Source organism: Monocercomonoides exilis (assembly GCF_001643675.1).
Source record: "Monocercomonoides exilis strain PA203 chromosome Unknown scaffold27-1312184, whole genome shotgun sequence".
Taxonomy (NCBI): Eukaryota; Preaxostyla; order Oxymonadida; family Polymastigidae; genus Monocercomonoides; species Monocercomonoides exilis.
The window spans coordinates 45,065-64,076 of NW_027150572.1; the positions used below are offsets into that span (position 1 = coordinate 45,065).

The following is a 19,012-nucleotide window of genomic DNA, read 5'->3' on the forward strand; positions in this document are numbered from 1 at the left end:
AGACTTGCTCATCACATAAATAGCGCTGTATCTATTTTCAACTTCAATACTCCATTGAACAAAAGCAGGATATTTTTGGTATGTTTCCTTCTTAATGTGATGTAGAAAGTGAGAAATGACATCCATTGCATTATGAATGAATCGATGTTGAACATGAAAAACAAGGCATACAAAGTAAATGGAACAGGTGCAGTGGAATGGTCTTTGTGAATTATGAACGAAGGCCGTGAACTTTCTTTGTTGCGAGACTGAAGGGTACGACAAGCAAAACCATTGGAGATAGTTGCAAAATAACAAAGAGTAATTCTCCGATTATTCCGTGTAATCTTTTGTACCATGTTATTTGTGATCACAATTCGTTGGAAAAGTGAAGTCACAAACACTATTCGTTAATTCAAAAGCAGAGATAATTGGAATTTTTTCAGAAAGTGATATTGCTGAAAGAAGAAATAAAATTTCTAATACGGTTGAGCTTGCATCAAGCAAGTTAATATCAAGATGCAAAAACAATAATATGGAATTGAGCTTCGGAATTCAACTTAGGAAATGTTAGAAAATATGCAAATGATTTGAACAGTCTGATCAAGGAAGTGGATTTTTGATCGTAAATGTTTACCAGTTCTGAAATTCAACATTTTTCTTTCGGACAATGTGAAGGTTGAACAATTCAAGCATTTCAGAGAAGCTATTATTTATATTGTCGAAAATAAGAATTTAAAATGCTTCCTTTTATGCTAATTTCTCAACATTTGCATGTGAAATGTTTGAAAAGAAAAATCTTAAATTCTCTTTGAAAATATCAAAATATCGGAAATATAACAACAAAATTAAAAATGATATACAATTAATCTTTTCGTGTATGAATAGATAAAAACAACATTTAGCTTTAACAAATTTTGAGAAAAGTATCGGAAATATGAAAAAAATGAAACCATAATTATTTTTTAACTATTTGCGATTAATCTTAATTGTATGGTTGATATTTTTGAATCCCCATTTCTTTTGAGAATTTGAAATCGTAAGTTTTTTTAGATAGCGCGATTCAAATGGTGCTTTTGATTGCGAAATATGTGATGAATTGTTTGACCCATTCAGCTTGTGATGATCATTTTGCATTGCTTCTTCGGATATTGGTTTTGTCACAACAGAAAGACAATTAGAAGATTGAATAGACTTTAATGATTGAGATAATAAAATAACATTTGCTGCTTCTGTCTCATCAGCTTCCAAAGGAACAATTTTTGGGTGAACTGAAGATGAAACGCTTTCGTCATCTGAATTTGATTGTTCATAGATATCTTTTAAGTGCATTGAAGTTGATTCTGTTTTTTCCATTTTTTCTTTTGATATTGAGTCAAAAATCTTTTCTAGTTGATTTGTAGTTTTTGCAGGTAAGGAACATTCTTCATCTAAATTCTTCTGATATGTTTCGCTCTCATAGGGAGTAAATGAATCATCTTTAAGAATGCAACTTGTCTCGTTCAATTCCAATTCTGTTGAACTGTCTTGATTTGAAAGATTCGGAAATATAATTGCATGAGGAAGGTCATAACACTGGGAGATTGGAAAGTATGATTGTAAGTCAGAAGTATACGAAGATCCTTCATCGCTTTCCTTTAAATAAACTTCAATAAAGCATTCCATAAATTGAGGGTCTGGAAATACTTTTGATTCTTCAGAATCTTGATGCTGCTGTTGCTTAGAGCCCGCATCAGAATAAGAATCTGAAAATGTTAAAGTCTCTCCAAATGGAAGAGACTCTTCAGAAGACCTATCAATTTTCTGATAATCCAACAAAGTATTTGTAGCATCAATGACATCTTGTTTTTTGTTCATAAAAGATTCTTCATTAACTTCAGAAGAAGGAATAGAATGAGAAGAGCCTAGCAACGATGTATTTTCTTCTGTTTCTGAGACAAGTGAGTCAAAGTGAAGGAAATTAAAAGAGAATTTCGAATGCATTTGTTCCTCTGCTTCAACAAGAATCTGTAGAGGGCTTTCGGATGCCGGCAATGCAAATTCCAAACCTTCAATTGTAACTTTCTCATATTTCGGATTCAGCAACTCGCTTAAGCGTTTATCCTGCAAAGCCAACGAAGAGATTAAATTTTCAGATGAAGCATCATTCAGAACAAGTGAATGAGTATCGCCTGGTCGTACAGCAGATGTATTTGAAGCAGAATTTGTTTGAAAACCATCTTGTGTAACAGCAGAGTAATGTTGGATGGGTTCTGACTGATTCTTCTGAATACTTATAACTTGATCCGCATCGTAGTCATAGTTATTGTTTACTGATATATCTGCATCCTGTCGCAAAGACGACCTTGTGAGTCTTCCATAAGAAAGAAAATTGCTTTGCTTGACCGGCTGAAACTCCGCAATTTCGTAGAAATCGTTGCCAGTTCCATGAGGAGAAGCGCTTGTACTGTTTTCAACACCGGTTGTTGGATAGTACGAACTCGCAAATTTCTCTGCACGCAAATCTTCGTGTCTGTCTTCAGCGGGTGGATATCTTGTTGGATTTGCAGGAAAATACTTTTCTTCTTCCAGGAAGTGATTCTCCATCATCTCGTCTGCATTCTCCATTCCGTGAGAATAGTCTAAATTCGTCCTGGAAAACGTCGATATTGGGCCTTGCAAGTTTTTCATGAAGTCGTGTATAGGGTGTGGATAAGCTATCATTACTGCCGGATTTAATATTTCTTGGCTCATTTGAGAAGGCGAGTATTCAAATGCACCAGAAATTGGCAGTGTCTGCGCGTGCATCAATTTGGCTGTCTCGTCTGTTTCATTAGCAAATCCCATCGGGAGTATCCGCTGGTTTCCTAGGAAAGCAGGTGAATAAGAGCGTGTTGGTGTGATCATTGGCTGCGGAGTGGGATTCAGCATCGCTACATTCAGAGGCTGCAAAGGAACGAATGGCTTCGGCTTCAGAAAAGGAAGTGGTGCTGGTGTTAATGAAGCTTTTGGTTGTTCAATAAACTGATTGACGGGTGCAGGCGAAATTCTTTCAGGTGTAGCTGACATTGGACGCTGTGTGAGCCGAATAGATGAATTTCCACGTTGATTTTGCAGCTGCTTTGCTTCTTTCTGGTTGACTTCTCTTTCCTTTTTCTCTTTTTCTTTTTGCTTTTTCTTAAGTTCTTTGGCTTTTGCCCGTTCTTCGGCAAGCTTTCTTTCTCTTTCTTTTCTTTTCTCTTTTTCTCTGGCTTTTGCGATGGCAAGCTCTTCCTTTCTCTTCTTCTCCAACTCTTTCTCTCTTTCTTTTCTCTCCTTTTCCAGCTGAAGCTGACGTTCTTTCTCTTTTTCTCTTCGAAGTTGCTCCAATCTTTCCCTTTCTTCTTCTTCTTTCTTCTTTTGCTCTCTTTCCCTTCTTCTTCTTTCTTTCTCTTCTTTCTCTTTCTTTATTCTTTCTTGCTCCTCTCTTCCAATTCTTTCTCTTTCTCTTTCTTCTTCTTCTCTCTTCTTTCTTTCTCTTTCTTCTTTCTCTTTCTTCTTTTGCTCTCTCCTTTCCTTTTCCTTTCTTTTCCTTTCTTCTTCTTGTTTTGCCTTCTCCTTTTCTCTCTGTTCTCTTTCTAATCTCTCTTCTTCTGTTTCCTCCTTTCGTTCTTTTGCCTTTTCTTCTCTCAGTTTCTTCTCTCTTTCTTCTCTTTCTTTTCTCTCCAATTCCTTCTGCTTTGCCTTTTCTTCGCGTATTCTCTGCTTTTCCTTCTCCTTCTGAATCATCTCTTCCTTTTTCTTCCTTTCATTTTCTCTTCTTTCCCTTTCTCTCTCCAACTTTTTCTTTTTCGCTTTCTCCGTCTCTTCTTCTCTCTTTCTTCTTCTTTCTCGTTCTCTCAGAAGTTCGTCTTCTCTTTTGCGATATTTCTCTTTCATTCTCTCGTGAAAGCGATCCGATTCCAACAGCCTAATTTTCTCCAGCATTTCAATCTCGTCCAAATCTCCGTCAAAGTCTCTGTCTGAATCGTCGTCGTCACTGTCGTTTCTTCTCCAATGGTGATGAATTCTGCTTCTCCCCATCTCGTCCATCTTCATCGCTATTTGCATAATCCTGTCGCTCGGACTGTTGCCTCTCTTGTTCCCCCATTCACCTTCATTCAGAATCTTCTCCAGCTGACTCAGCTTTCTTTTGTCTCCTTTTGACAGATTCCCTCTTGATTCAGTGCGAAGCCGCTCGCTCATCATCTCCAACAGCCTTTCTGCTGCTCTTTCGCGCTGCTTTGACCCTTTTCCGAGTCCAGATCTGCCTTCTCTGTGTCTTCGTGACTTTAAATAACTCAAAAAGGGTGGCGATGGAGGAGAAGGAGGGGAGGGCTTTCTGGGCGAGCGTGAACGCGGTGGAGAAGGGTATTCGCTGCGCAGCTCAGAAATCAGCGTTGAGAGAGCAGAGAAGAAGGATGCCTGTGTTGATGGAGAAACGTGATCGTTGCTGCGATTCATCGAAGCGACGATGGAAGATGTGAGGCAGGACAAAGTGTACAGCCTCGTTCGCCGAGAGGCTGTCCCATTTCTCAGACGAGAAAATGGAAGGTCATCATCGTCGTCTTCGTCATTGTCTTTTGGAGACGTAGAAGAACGCTTCGAAGTCTTCAAACTTGTGTCTATTATTTCAATGTCTTCTGATTGGGTAGCTGCGCTTGTTTTGCTCGTGGCTTCTTCGACAGAAGCTTCTTCCGCTTTAGTTAATTTTTGTTCTTCTTCTGGCTCTTTCTGAGTTTGTTGTGATGGTAATTGATCCCCTTTGCTAAGAATAGAGCTTTCCTCATTTCCCTTTTCCTCCTCAGTTTGCTTGGTATGCTCTTTTTCTTTGAGCTTGTTTTCTTCTTTATTTTCTTCCAATTCATCTTTTGATTTTTCATCTGTTTTTGTTTCATCATTTTTGGAATCGTTTTCTGCTTCTGCAACCTTTTCTTCCTTCTTCTCTGCTTCCAAAATGCTGGCAATTGTTGCAAGAGGAATAAAATTAGTCGTGTCAACTGGTTGAATTGTTGATTGCTTTCTTTTGTCGTTTTTGGCCAAATCGCTTTTTGTCTGCTCTTCATCCATTTCTCGGTCCATTCCTTCTTCATAACTCCTTATCTTTTGGAATACTTTTTGTTCCACTTTCATCATCTTCTTTTCATCTGGCTCTTTCTTTGGAGAAGTTGACAAAGATAGTTTGTTGATTCTCTTTCTCAGCTCAACAATTTGATCGATCAATTTCGAGCGCTGTTTTTCGATTGAAGTGTGTTTCTTTTGCATTTCTTCTTTTTGTCGCTTCAGTCTATCAATCGCTTTCTTTTCCTCTGCTTTAGCTTCTCTGGAAATAGGCTTCCGCCGCTCTTCTTTTATCTTCATCTTTGCTCTGATGTTGTCGTTAATCTCGCAGAGCTGGCTCACATGCTGCATCCATTTAAGATGAAGCATCTGCTCCTTTCTGAGCTTCCGCCTCAGTCTTCTTTTCAGCTCTTGTTTTCTGTTCCGCTCTGCTAATTTTTGCTGCCTGATGGTTATTCTCTTCTCCATCTTTCTGACGTGTCGTTCCTGGCGCACACATTCTTCGTCTGACTCTGAATATTCTGCAGCCTCTTCCCACGGAAGCTCAACACACGAACGAGTGGAGCAGATGGACGAAGTTGACTCATAGCTAGTTGAGAATGAGCGAGAAGGAGAAGTGTATGATGAGTACGAAGATGAAGGTGATAAGGAATTGCGATCCAATAAATTGAGCATGGAAGATCTCACAAGCAAGCTAGTTTCTTTATTTGATGCAATTTGGTTGTCTCTTTCATCGCTATTAAATTTCTCCTTTTCCAAAGATGGTGAAATTTTGTTATTCGCTTTTGGAATATGCTTCCGTTTCGATTTCTCTTCTGGGCGAGTAGCTTTCTTCGCATTAAAAGCAGAATTTTGTGTTTTCTGTGTGCTCTTTCTGTGGTTTCTGGGATGATGAACGTGGATGTGGTGGTGATGGCATCGCGAACGATGAGGCGACAGAGAAAGCGGATGAGCAGATGAATGACTGAAAGGCGACTCTGAATTTGAAGAGGAGGAATAAGGTGAAAGGACCAGAGATGGCGATATGGATGCTGAGGATGATGAAGACAGAGAAGTTGATATTCTGCGTCTTCGAACTAATCCTTCTTTTAAAGAAGAAAGAGCTGGTGCTACAAGCATCTCGCTGCGACCTCTTTGGCTTCCATTCAGAATCTTATCAATTGTCTTCATGAAGGAATTCTTTTCTTCTTGTTTCTGGTATTTGAGATGTGCTGCTTGTTGCTTCAGAAGATGCTTCAAGTTGTCCAACTCCTTTTTCTCCTCGTCTTTCCTCTCCAATCGTGTCAAAAATGTCTTTTTGCTGAGACGATCCTTAATCTCTCGCAGCTTTTCTCGTTTGAACTTCCGAATAATTGCTTTGTCATGTGCTCTTTCTTCTGATATCTCTGCCGTTCGGTTCGGCCACCGATACAACTTTTGCTTCTGTTCAAAGGCCAGAGAGTTGAGAACCTTGAGCTTTTGATCAAAGCTCGCTGGTATCTGCATGCGGATCAACACTTTGTGCTCTTCTTTGAGTGGGCGCGAATGACCCCACGTTATTCTGTCTTGTTCCTTTATTCTTTCTGCTTCTTTTTGCATTGCTCGTCGCATTGGCCAATCTTGTCTTCTTTTGACAACGCGCTGAATTGTCTCTCTGTTTTCTTTCAGCTCCTTCAGCCTTTCAAACATCTCCCATCCTTTTATCCTCTTCTCTCCGTTCGATATTTCTCCCAAAATCCTCACTGGCTTAAACATTCCTACGAGAAACTTTGTCAGTGCTTGAAGTTCAGCCAGACGTTCAAAGAAGCAATGATCCGGATTGATAGTGAAGAATTCTGTGATTGAAATGCGATCGTCCAACGATGTGTGCTTCTCTTTCATTGCATCTTTGATCCATTCCCAGGCTTCGGCTTCTGTTTCCGTGCACCAATACGCTCCAGGATGAAGTGGAACAGTCAACTCCATCGCCTTTGCTGCGATGTACTCTCCTTCCACAATCTCTTTTAGCCATCGTTTCGCTCTGAGTTGGCTTTCCAACTCCACTTCTGCTCTGTTTGGAGTATCTGCAAGCCATTCAATCCGTCGGCATTCAACAACTACTGCAAAGTCATCCACTGTAAAATGGCAAATTGCAGATGGCGGAGGAACAAATGGACATTTCAGAGGCAAAAGTTGATTTGAAACAGATTCAATTGTTGAAAGTGATGCTTTACCGATATCTTTTCTATCTTCTCCATTCTTATTGCTTGAAGAAGAATCATTTCCATCAAGCAATTGAATGTTCTTTGTGCAATTTTGGAGCAATTCAGAGAGAAGAGCAGTTGTGGTGGCATTAGTACAGAGCAATGTATAATTATTTGTTTCGAGCAAAAGTGCTTCATTTGGTGAAGAAAGAATCACATTGTTTACAAAAGTGCCTGAAGGAATGCTGCTCAAAGTGTGTGAATGATAATGCTCATAAAGTGGAAGGAATGGATCTTGCCGCAAAGAAGTTATTTGCTCCTTGTTTCCAACATCTTCATCGTTTGGTTCTTTCAAATTTTCCGATTTTCTGTACTTTTCGATTTCACCATTCATTTTTGATTCAGATACTGTTTTTTCTTCTTTTCCTGCTGTAAATTTCTTTTCATTAGCTTTTGTCGATTCTTCTTTCTCGCTGGATGCTCCGCCATTTGATATCTGTGATTCAACAGTTGCAACTTTGGTAGTTTTGCACGGCGATTCGCTCTCGTTAATTCCATCTTCTTTTTCTTTTTCTTCTTGTGGTATTGCCTGTTTAGTGTACATGTTCTTCCAATAGTAATTCATCTCTTCGTTTGAATTTGTATCGATCCACTTCAATTTGGAGACAGTGATCTTCGAAGAAAGCTTAACAATCTCTTTGATTATCGGCTCCAACGATATCTTCGAAGAAAGAACCTCAGAAATAGAAAGCGGAAGAGTAAAAAGCGCATAACAGAATGTGGGGCGAGGGCCAGCCGTAAGAACAGGAATGATAAAATCACAGACATATCCAGAAGGTGAAGAATCAGGCGAGCGAGTGAATCTGTGGATTTCATAGTCACCTCTGCTCTGATTCTGAACAGTGGGATGTATTGCACTTATTTTTGTGAGCTCTTGAATGTATTCTTTTGTTGGAATCTGCCCGTAATTATTCGCACACAATTTTGAAACCTCTTCGTTTGCAAGTGCAAATCTGCTAGTGGATTTCACTTCCTCATCTTCGTATGACTTCTTTTGTGAACCAAAAAACTTGCTCGAAAGTTTATTTTTAATATTCGTCAACTTTTGTTCATTTTCTTTCTTTCTCTTTTTAATTAAGTATTCCTGCAATCTTTTCATGTTAGTCTCACGTATTGTTGACACTGGAGGCTCATCAACTTTGCGGCAGACAACTTGAAGCACCTTTCCTTCCCACATCATCCATCTTCTTTCTCTCCACGTTATGCTGTCAAGATGGCTTGCATTGCTTGTTTGAAATGCCAAAGATGAATCCAAATCATATCCAGTTCTCTTTCTTTTCCTTTCTCTTTCTTTTTCTCTTTCTGTATGACGTTGATCCCACTCGCTTGTGTATTTCATCACTTCAGCTTCTGTATTCCCAACAACAGGCTCAACAATCAAACATTCTCTTCCCCAGTTGCTATTCAGCCATTTAATCTCATTCTTTTCTGCTTCATTGAAAGATGTCAAAGCAGTTTCGTTTTTTTCTTGTTGACTTACTTCGGCTTTCTTATTTTCAGACAACTTGTGTGGCATTTCTGAAAGAGTTTGTAACGCTTCAACTGCAACTGAAGAATTCGACTCTGGAAAGTTTGTTGGCAGATAACGAGAATGCTGCGTATCAAACTCGTTGAGATCGCTAGTCCACAGAACAGTAGAGCCTTCAAAACTGCGACATTGGCTGATTGGTCCTCTCTGATATTTGTAGCTTCCATTAAGAAAAGTGTTTGAAGGCAAGTCTTCCAAATTGTTGTAATATGATGAATTTGGGCTTCCATTGTTCGTGTTTCTAAATTTATTCCCACTGAATTTGAGATCAGAGTCCATCATTTCTTCGATTGCTTCTTTGCTGCATTTAATTAGTGACTCTGCTCTTTTGCCAATGTTCTTGTGCACAACATCATCACCATCTGAATCCAGCAAATCTCCAAAAAAGAAGGAAAATTCTTGTGAAGCTTTCTGCCTTTTTTGATTCAATTTTGCTTTCAGTTTCTTCCTTCTAACGTTCGTTTTGTTCAAAACGCTTTCCAAACGATCTGCCAAATAAACTTTTTCTTTCTTTTCGTTCTCTTCCTCAGTTCCGTAACTTTGTTTCTGCTTTTCGTAAAATTGGTTCTTTCTGTTTTGCATCTTTGTTATTTCCAGCCATTCCATATGATTGTCATCGCCAACACTTTCGTTGGTTCCACTCCAATCTGAAATAGGTTCATTAAACACATGAACAGCACTGAATTCCTCTTTCTTCTGTTCTGTCTCATTCTCATCTTTGCTATCAAAATCAGAAACGTCAATTCTGAAAGGTTTGGAATAAAAATTGTATGTGATATCATGAATATAATTATTGATGTTCTCTTTTTCCTCATTCCATATTTCCCCAGTTTGCTTGCTCCTGTATTCTTCGAGTGAGTCGTCGAATGTGATTGGATTTGACTCATTGTTGTTCCACTTTCTTCTTGTCGTTGTGTATTTATTATTTTCAGAAATTGTCGAAAGGATATCAATATCGTTTTTGCTTCTCATCCACAAATCTTCGCTTTCCAATCCATTAAGATCCCAGATATCTTCTTTTCTCAATCGCCCTCCTTTTTCTCTGCACATAATTCCCTTCTGATTGTGTTGCCGAGTCACCCCCACGCTGAACTTGCCTGATAATGCACACCATTTTTCAGTAAACTCCGCCACTTCCATCCGCTGCCTAATCTCCTCAAACTGCCGCAGCTCTTGCACTGAGTACTGAGGAAGTAAATCCGAAAATACATCCTGAGACAAAATTGTCATGCTGCTGCCAACACTTTCTTCCTGCTCCAATTCTTTTTGCCACTCAAGCGAATATATTTCTCTGCTTTCATCCATCATTGCATCATGGTCAAAGCCCTCGTTTTCGAAATCTCTAATCTTATTCCCATGCATCCTTATCAAAGCTTCCTTTTCATTCGGTGACAGAATGCTGTTGATGCCAAAAGTGAGCACAATTGCAGTAAATTTCCTTTCTTCGTTGATTCTCCTCCAATTCCATATTCCCATCACAATATCATGCTGCCATCTATTTGTCTTCCTCTGAACTTCTTTCACAAAAGTAAGCACCTTTTCGCGAAGTTTTGATTCCATTCTTTTTGTGTGAAACATATTGCTGAAGTTGATATTCTTCAAAAAGGGTTTTGCTGATTCATTGGCTGTGGTTGTGTCTGTGAATGGCAGAATTGATGAAGGTGCAGGGGCAGATGAAGAACCATTATGATCGCTTGATCCAGAAGTTGAGTGAGATGTTGAATCGCCAGTATTTGGAGAGGATCCTTTTTCGCATTTATCTTCAATTGCTGATACTTCTTTGCTATTTTTAGTGTCTTTTGTGGTTGTTTGTTCAGAATGCTTGATGTTGTCAGCCTCATTTGTTGTGTTGCGATCTTTGCTGTCAATTTGTTCAATCTTCTCTTCTTCATTGTTAAGCTTTAACTCTTTTGCATCCTCCAATTCTTCTGAATTGTTTTGATTCTTTTTCTTTTGTTCGTCTTTCATTTTTTCTCCTTCCTTTTGCTCTTCAGTTTCTTGCTTGTTTATCTGATTGGCTTTGCTCTGCTCATTTTCGTCTTGACTCTTTTTTTGTGTTTCCACTTTTTCGTCACCCGCTTTTTTTGTGTTTTCATTTTTCTCTCTTTTTTCAGTCTCTTGTAACTCTTGTAACTCTTGTAACTCTTGTAACTCTTGTAACTCTTGTAACTCTTGTAACTCTTGTAACTCTTGTAACTCTTGTAACTCTTGTAACTCTTGTAACTCTTGTAACTCTTGTAACTCTTGTAACTCTTGATACCCTTTATACCCTTGATACCCTTGATACCCTTGATACCCTCGATTCCCTTGAGACTCTTGAGACTCCGTGTTTATTCTTTGAGTGTAGTTTGGCTTGCATTCTAAGTAATTTTCAGGTAATTCAATGTAAATCTGCTTTTTATTCAACCAATCTTCAATATTTTCAGCTATATCTTCTTCTTTCTTCTTTTCCTCTATTTCTTTGTATGTTTTGTATTTATTCTGTTCAGATTTCGCCCATTCGAATAACTTGAGTGTTATATCGTCCTCAGATTTCATGCTCTTTATTTTCTGTATTTCAGAATCGTTATTCTCATGTTTTGTGAAATCTTTCCTTTGATACTTTTTCTTTAATTCACTGTTCATTGAATCAAAGTTTGCGTTCATTTCATCCAAAATTATTTTGATCTCATTTTCTGCATCTTTTGGTGATATTCCCTCTGGTAGCACTGGTGTACTGCATGGATCAATACAGTCTGAGTATAAACACGTTTTGTTCTCTCCGTCAGTTTCTATATCTTTCTTCTTATCAACATCATAAATAACTCCTTTAACATATGCAGGCTGCTTTTTTAAATCATCTTTAAGCGAACTAAGTGAGTCCAAATGGTTGTCTTCAAAACAAGTGACATTTTCTTTTGTTTCTTTGCATTCAACTTCTTTGTGTGGTTGTTGTTGAGGCTTTATTTCAATTTTGTCTCCATCTTCATTTCCAATGCCTTCCTTTTTTCTCTTTTTGGCTCGCTCTCCTTCTCCATCTCTTTCTCTTTCTCTTCCTTCTTGCCTTTCTCCTTCTATTTCGTCTTCAAAAGCTCCCTCTTCAAATGCTCCTTCTCCTCCTTCTCCAACTCCTTCTTCTCCCACTTCCTCTTCGTGATGGTGTCCGTCGACTTCTTCGTTGCCATCTTGTTGGTTGTTGTTTTCTTCGTCTTCTGTTTGGTTATTTGGGAGCCCTTCGATATTCACTCCCATGCTCCTCATAATATGGATGAAAGTGATGATTGACACTATCAAAATGAGAGTTGCCTCAAAATATGATATACTTTTTCCTTGTTCAATGAGCATTGATGACGATACCTCATACGCGTATGCATCAATTGGATAGTCATACATGTCAAATACGGAAGGTGAGAAAATGACTTTGAACGAGCAAGAATCATCACCTGGAAACTGCTGCAATTTTTCCTTTATGTATTTGAACGCATCCTTCTCTTTTTGTTCCAGTTCCATCAACCACAACGCAATGCTTGCCTTGTAATGTGGTTCTGTCACTTTTCCTGAATGCACACTTTTTCCATCAAAAGATGTGGCTTTCTCATTCTGTGGTGCTTCGTCTGACTCATTGGCAGTGCCTTTTCCTTCATCGTTTCTATTCGTCTGCAAAGTGCTCCTCCTTGTTTTGATTTCTGTTTTCGCTTTTGCCCACTCTGAGAATATTTCGCAAAGCCATTTGTAGTCTCTGCCTTGTGCCATCATCAGAGCGCCTGTCATTTCTGAGAATTCAGACATCTTCAGCAGAGACACACCCAAGTTGTCTGTTGTAATGTGCACAAGAACATCCATAACAATGCCAATACTTCTGCGAATCAATGAAAGCTGGAAATGAAGCAAGCGAATCAGCTTTATCAGTTTTGGGATCACATTTTTGGGAACATCTGTGCATCTCCATTTGTCAGCAGAATTAAGCTCCAACAAAAAATGTAGTTGGACAAACTTTGCTTTGACGAAACCTGTCACAATCGCATTTGATGGAATGGCTCTTTCCAATTCTTCCTCCTCTTTTGTCAATCGAATATGGAGCACTTCACTCAAATCAACTAATTTGAACCATTCATTCAGCATCTGCATCTCATTCAGTATTTCCTCTTTTCTCATCACAAGCAGCTCTGTCTGCTGCTGCATAATTCGAAGCATTGTTTTTCTCGCCTCAAATAGCAGGAAATGAGTCTCTTGAGCATTTGAACCATTGAAAAGAAGAGGCATTCCTTCGAAAGAGGAGGAAGAGGAGTAGCTAAACAGGAAGAAATGCACAACATCAGCAGCTGACGAGAATATTTCTTGTGGAATGCTGTATGACAAGTCTGCTATTGAAGATGATGATGAAGGTGAAGATGCAGAAGGGGATGAAGAAGTTGATGATGTTGTTTCCATATTCGTTGTTTGTGACGTTATTGTATCTGTACCTGAATATGAATATGAATCTGAATTAAGAAAAGGGCAAATCTCCGTCAAATTTGTTGTGACCAACTGGCTTGTGTTGTTCATTATTTCCAATGAAATAACAAAATTAGAAATGTCTGGAAACATAATCACAGAGCGAGCAAGTATTGATAGAATGTGGTATGTCACATTTGGTATGCTGCCTACTGCATTGTGAGTGATGTCATTCTGAGTGTTTGCATTGCTTCTCACTCCTCTCTGTTCAACTTCTCTCCAAACAGCTGCAATCAAAGCACTTCCTTCTCTCACTCTGTTTTCATTTGATGGATTTCCTTCATTTCCTGTTGCTTCGTCAAAAGAAGTGTCTTCTGCTGTTGTGATCTCAGTGTGCTCAATGTTCTCGTTATCAGTCGTCTCTTCTCTATGGATGATGCCGCCTCTTGTTTGTTCACTCTCAAAAGAATGAAAAGTATGACCATTGTCAAACAAAACTCTTTCTGTTCCTTTTTCTCCTTTTCTCAACACAAAAAAGACATATTCAGGAGCTAATGATCTGTAATACTTTGGATCGAAATATTCGCCATATGAAAATGTGTGAAGAATTAATTTGTCAGATGGAATCAAAGGTGTTGGTGGATTGTCATCTGGTGTTGTGTGGATGTTTGTTGAGGAAGAAGGTGAATCAATTTCATTCGATGAACTCATCTTTGGGGATGATGATGAGGATGAAGAGGAAGAAGAAGGAGGAGGAGGAGGAGGAGGAGGAGGAAAAGAAGGAGGAGAAGAAGAAGAAGAAGAAGAAGAAGAAATAGAAAATGATGAAGATGAAGAAGAAGGCGAAGAAGAAGAAGAAGAAGAAGAAGAAGAAGAAGAAGAAGAAGAAGAAGAAGAAGAAGAAGAAGAGGAAGAAGAAGAAGAAGAAGAAGAAGATGAAGAAGAAGAAGGTGTTTGTGGGGGAGCTTCAAAACATTGAGAAACATGCTTTAATTGAGATGGCATGCAGAGATTAGAAAGAAGAGTGTTTGGATTTTCTTCGTTGAAGTCAAAATGATGCTGACACAAATAATTAGGAGAAGAGAAGGGAGGAATAGGAGCATCTTGTGTGAGTGTGGTTGAAGGAGGAACAAATCGAGTGAGATCTGAAGGAGCTTTGTGCAACACATAAATAGAAGTATGTGTTGATGAAGAAGAGGATAAAGGAGAGGATGATGAAGAGGATGATGAAGAGGATGATGATGATGTCTGTTCAGATGGATTAGATTGTTCTAATTGATCAACATTGAATGTGTCGTCATCTTCATTTGTGTTCACTCTTTCAGTCATCAAAGAGAGCAGATTGAAAACAGGCGACTCTTTCGCCTGTTGTCGTGCCAAATTCACAACCAGATCAGAAAAAGTTTGATCATTTGAGAACATTTCATTGGAATGAGCTAAATGCTTCGATGCTTCATCTACCCTTTCAGCTTTCTTTGATTCGTCATCTGTGTCTTGTTCCATTTCCTCTGTTAATGTGATAAAGGCTGCCATTCCATTTGAACTTGCAGGCAGAATAGCTTCACTCTTTCCATTTGAGCCATTTTGTATTCCTTTTTCTTCCTCTGAAGATGAAGCATCTTCTGAATGTGTTTGGGACTCCTTCTGCAAGCACAGCACAGTTTGTATCGAAAGTGATTTGAGTGGCACATATGGCTGATCATCTTCTGCTTCTTCTTCTGCTGTTGCTGTTGTGTTGATTCCGTCTTTTTTCTTTTTGTTTTTCTTTGCCTTTTTCTTTGACGTGCTTTTCGTTTTGTCTTCGTCTTCGGTTTTCTTTTCGTTTGCATTCGTTTTGTTCATCTGTCTTTCAGCGATTGATCTCTTCAACTTCTTTATTTGGCTGCCAATCAGCTCCTTCTCAATCAGATGCGCAGTCGTCACCAGAAACTGCACCACATCAGCCGCAACAGAAATCGCTTCTTCGCTCAAAAGCTCCTGTTTCATTGCGCAATACAATGCAAATATCTTCAATATTTCCTGTTTCGCTTGAGATGCCCGAAGAAGTAGCGCAGACAAATACGAAAGAAGATAGCGCTTCAGAAGCGAGGGCATTCCAACATGCATTTCTGAATAGTGTCTGCCTGGATATGGATCAGAAAGAGGGTGCATCGAAGAGATGTTGAAAAGGGGAACAAGCAGACTCACAGACGGCGGGTGAGGGATGTACGAAGGCACACGAGAGACCGGTGCATTTGGTGCTCTTTCGGTGAATGGGAGTTCGTCTGAGTCAGAACAGACGGTGCCTGTCAGAAGAGACAGAAGCGGAGTGAACAGCTCGTGGATCGTGTTGAACAGCTGCGGGAGAGTGTCTTCTGGTTCACTCGGCGCCAGAATGTCGTCTGGTTCGCTTTTTGTGCGCTTTCTTTTGCTGCTCGACGACTTCGATGAGACAATTTCTCTGCTCTCTCCGCGGGACGATCGGTAGCTCTTGTGCGACTCCTCCAGCGCCATCCGCCTCCGCTGCCACGAAAAAGCATGTGGAAACTTTCGAAAGGCGTTCATCTGCTGCAGCGTGAGAAGAGTCTGCAGTTGTTCGTTCTTCAGCACAGTCAGTGCGAAGATGAAGCGCGAGATTGATTTCTGCCGAAGGGCATTCATAATCTGACTCAGCGATGTCTCAGAGGCAGAAGGAGACATCGTCCTCAGCGTGTCCATGATGGATGTTATTCCACTGCTGATTGAATTGCTATACGCGCGTGAAAGAGCTGTCGATGTTGATGCCTCAGACTGGTTAGTTGGATTTAGTGACTGTGCAATCCATTGCTTTGACTCAAGCGATGTAACCAGACTGAACTTGGAGAGTGCGCATGCATTCAACGATGCACTCTCATCGTCTGCTGTCCAATTCGCTTTGACAATTCCATCTGATTTTTCTGTTTCTTTGTCCGTGTCTCCACTGCCAGACTCTTCAATGTCTGTTATTTTTGGTCCCTTTTTCTTGGTTGAGCTGTTCTTTTCGTCTTCTGCCGATTTCTTTTTGAAGGGAGTTCCGTTTTCTTCCTCTTCAGACATCCTGTTGAACACCTCCAGTGCCTCCTTTGCCTGCTCGATGAAGTCGTGGTTCTCCTTCCGCCTTGCCATCTTCGCAGCTGCAACAGACAGCGCACAGCAGAGGGGCAGGCTGAGATAAGCCGAGCTGTTCTGGAGATGACAGCTGCAGCTCCCAAAAGGCTCGTCGTTGTGCCCATTTTTGGCTGCTCCATTGCGACGGGACGGCTGCTTCGCTTTTGGCACAGAAAGCTCATCGTCTTCAAAGTGCCGACGAATTTCCTTGCTGAACTGAGTGAAATGATCTTCTTTTGCATCGTCTGAAGACGAAGACGATGAAGCAGAAGAAGCAGAAGCAGAAGATGAAGAAGAAGAGGAAGAGGAAGAAGAAGAAAATGATGATGATGATGATGATGATGCTGAAGCAGAAGTCGAATGTGCATGTTCATTCACACAGCTGTCCACTTCGCTGATGGAAGAGATGATTCGGATGAGCTCAGAGACATTCCACTCGTAATGAAGAAGACGCTTAGCTGTCTCCAAAAGGAGCTGTTCAAATGAATTGAGCGACGAATTGGTTGCTTCCGAATTAGACGCATTCATCTTGTTGCTTTGAGCTTCATCTGTTTGCGAACAACTTGTGGAAGATGGCAAAGTTTCTTGTGTGTTCTGAGTGTTCTGAGTGTTCTGTTTGATGAATGATTGAGAGAAAAAGGTGGATTCAAAGAATGATGGTTTGTCTTCAGGTGATTGTGAAGATAACTCAAATGGCTGACCTGAAATGAACTCTGAGAATCTGTCAAAAATCAGCTGCTTGTCGCTTTCGTTGAAGAGAGGCATCGAAAAGACAGCTGATTGGTGTGCTGATGCGACGTGTGTGTTTGGCTGGTGTGTTTGGCTGCTTTCGTCGTCAGCAAAAGAACTCGGCGGAATGATCCATTTCATTGGCAATGTTTGATCGGCTGCTGTGTCTTCTGCACTTTCTTTTTGTGTGTTTGCCTTCGAGCGATGGAAGCATTCCTCATTCATCAGCTCCTTCAGCGCTGAAAACTCGACTTTCTTTCTGATCATCGGCAGCTCTGAATTACCTCCGTGCAGAAAAAGAGACGACAACGGTGCTTCAGCATCTTTGATGAGTCTGTATTCAATAGACGGATGGGATGACTCATCTTCTGTGTTCTCCGTCTCATCATCGTCTCCATCGTCTTTATCTTCTTCGTCGTCTTCCTTTGAAGATTCTTTGTGTTTTTCTTTTTCCTTCTTCTTTTCCTTTTCTTTCGCTGCTTTGCTCGATTTGTTCGATTTTGCTTCTTTTGCCTGTTCGCTCTTCTTTGTTCCCTTCTCATCGGAAAGTGCTTCTCCAAAGTCAGCACTGCAGATTTCCTGCAGAAGATGGATCCATCTTAGAAAATGCTCCAAATGTAGCTGCTTTCTGAAGAGTGGCTGGATGTGGTGTGTCCACTGCACACCTGTTTTATTGCTCGATTCACTCGGCGCATTCACACTAAAATCAGACAGGCGACGTGAAGGATTGCTGGTTGTGTTCTGCATCCCATCCAAATCAAACAGCAAAGTGTCCTTTGAGACAGAAGTGCTGACTTCATCGTCGTCTTCTTTGAGATGCTTTTGCATTGTGTTTGAGGCTGTGGTTGTTGCAGAAGCTGATTATAGACATATGACATTGAAGCAATCAAGTTTGATTTCAGATTAAACGTTGGTCATAGAAAAAAAAGGTGATCATCCAAATTCGGTTTTATAAAAAAAAGAATTTCAAAGTTGAAAAGAAAAAACGATGAACAAAAAATAATTTTTAATCATGACGAGTCAAACTTATTTTTTCGTTCGCTTTTTGCAATTCTTTGACTTTAGCCAGAGAAATGAACGGTTTGTTGCGCAATTGCGTTTGAGATAAATCCATAATTGATCCATCGGTTAGCTTAGCTTTATATTTACATTTAAGCAATAGAGTATCGTGACGCTGAACAGAAACGTTCATTAAAGATAACGTAATAACTTCGAGTATGTAAAGATCTAAATAGAGTTAAATATGACATCATTTTGTTTTTGTTGAAAAAATAAAAATAAAAATAAAGTTCATTTTACAAAATGGATTCATAGCAAACATCTGTGGACCGTTTCAAACTGCTGTTTCAAATTTACTGTTGGCACAAAAGATTGAAAAATGGTGTTCATCTGTTTAAAAAATTTAAATTGTCATGCTAAAGGATAAATTTCAAAATAAATCAAAACCTCGTCAGCAGACAACAAAAATGGTGTCAAATAGAACTTAGCAATGTACTGAGGATTGTATTGCAATTTTTTAATGTGCAAGTCCAAGATATAACAGCAAATCTCATTGATCTAAGAGCAAAACCTTTAGAAATATAAAGTATTAAAGCAAATCAAACTGGATAAAAATCCATTTTTGTGTCCATTTTAAATTTCATCGTTTTCATTTTAATATTTGACATATCAATGAAGGCATAATAACTTATTGAAGAAATTTTTGAAGCGTAAGAAGTACTCTCTTTTAGATGGTAAGCATGTATCGTTGTTGTTGCAGATACACATGGCAACCAAAAGCGCAATAAGTCAATTTAAATAATTTATTAAACAATGAATAAAAAAAGATATTGCACACCACTAAAAGAAGATGCCTTTTTCAAAACAACATCAATTCCATAGTGTCTAACTTCATCGACACAAAATTTACAATATTTAATAAGTTTTGATGAAAGTTTTCCAGTCATAATTATGTGTAACTTAGGCCTTAAAACTGAAA

General features: G+C 39.4%; 1 protein-coding gene across 1 annotated transcript; it reads right to left on the bottom strand.

Annotated features, from left to right (window-relative positions):
* Positions 1–670: 670 nt before the first annotated feature.
* MONOS_6555 (uncharacterized protein) lies at positions 671–18,423 on the bottom strand (the record flags this gene model as incomplete). The annotated part of the gene is made up of 3 exons (XM_067876794.1): positions 671–17,891; positions 18,061–18,261; positions 18,354–18,423. The coding sequence occupies 3 exons, from the start codon at positions 18,421–18,423 to the stop codon at positions 949–951; spliced, it is 17,214 nt and encodes a 5,737-aa protein (XP_067725864.1). The 3' UTR covers positions 671–948.
* Between the last annotated feature and the right edge of the window lie 589 nt (positions 18,424–19,012).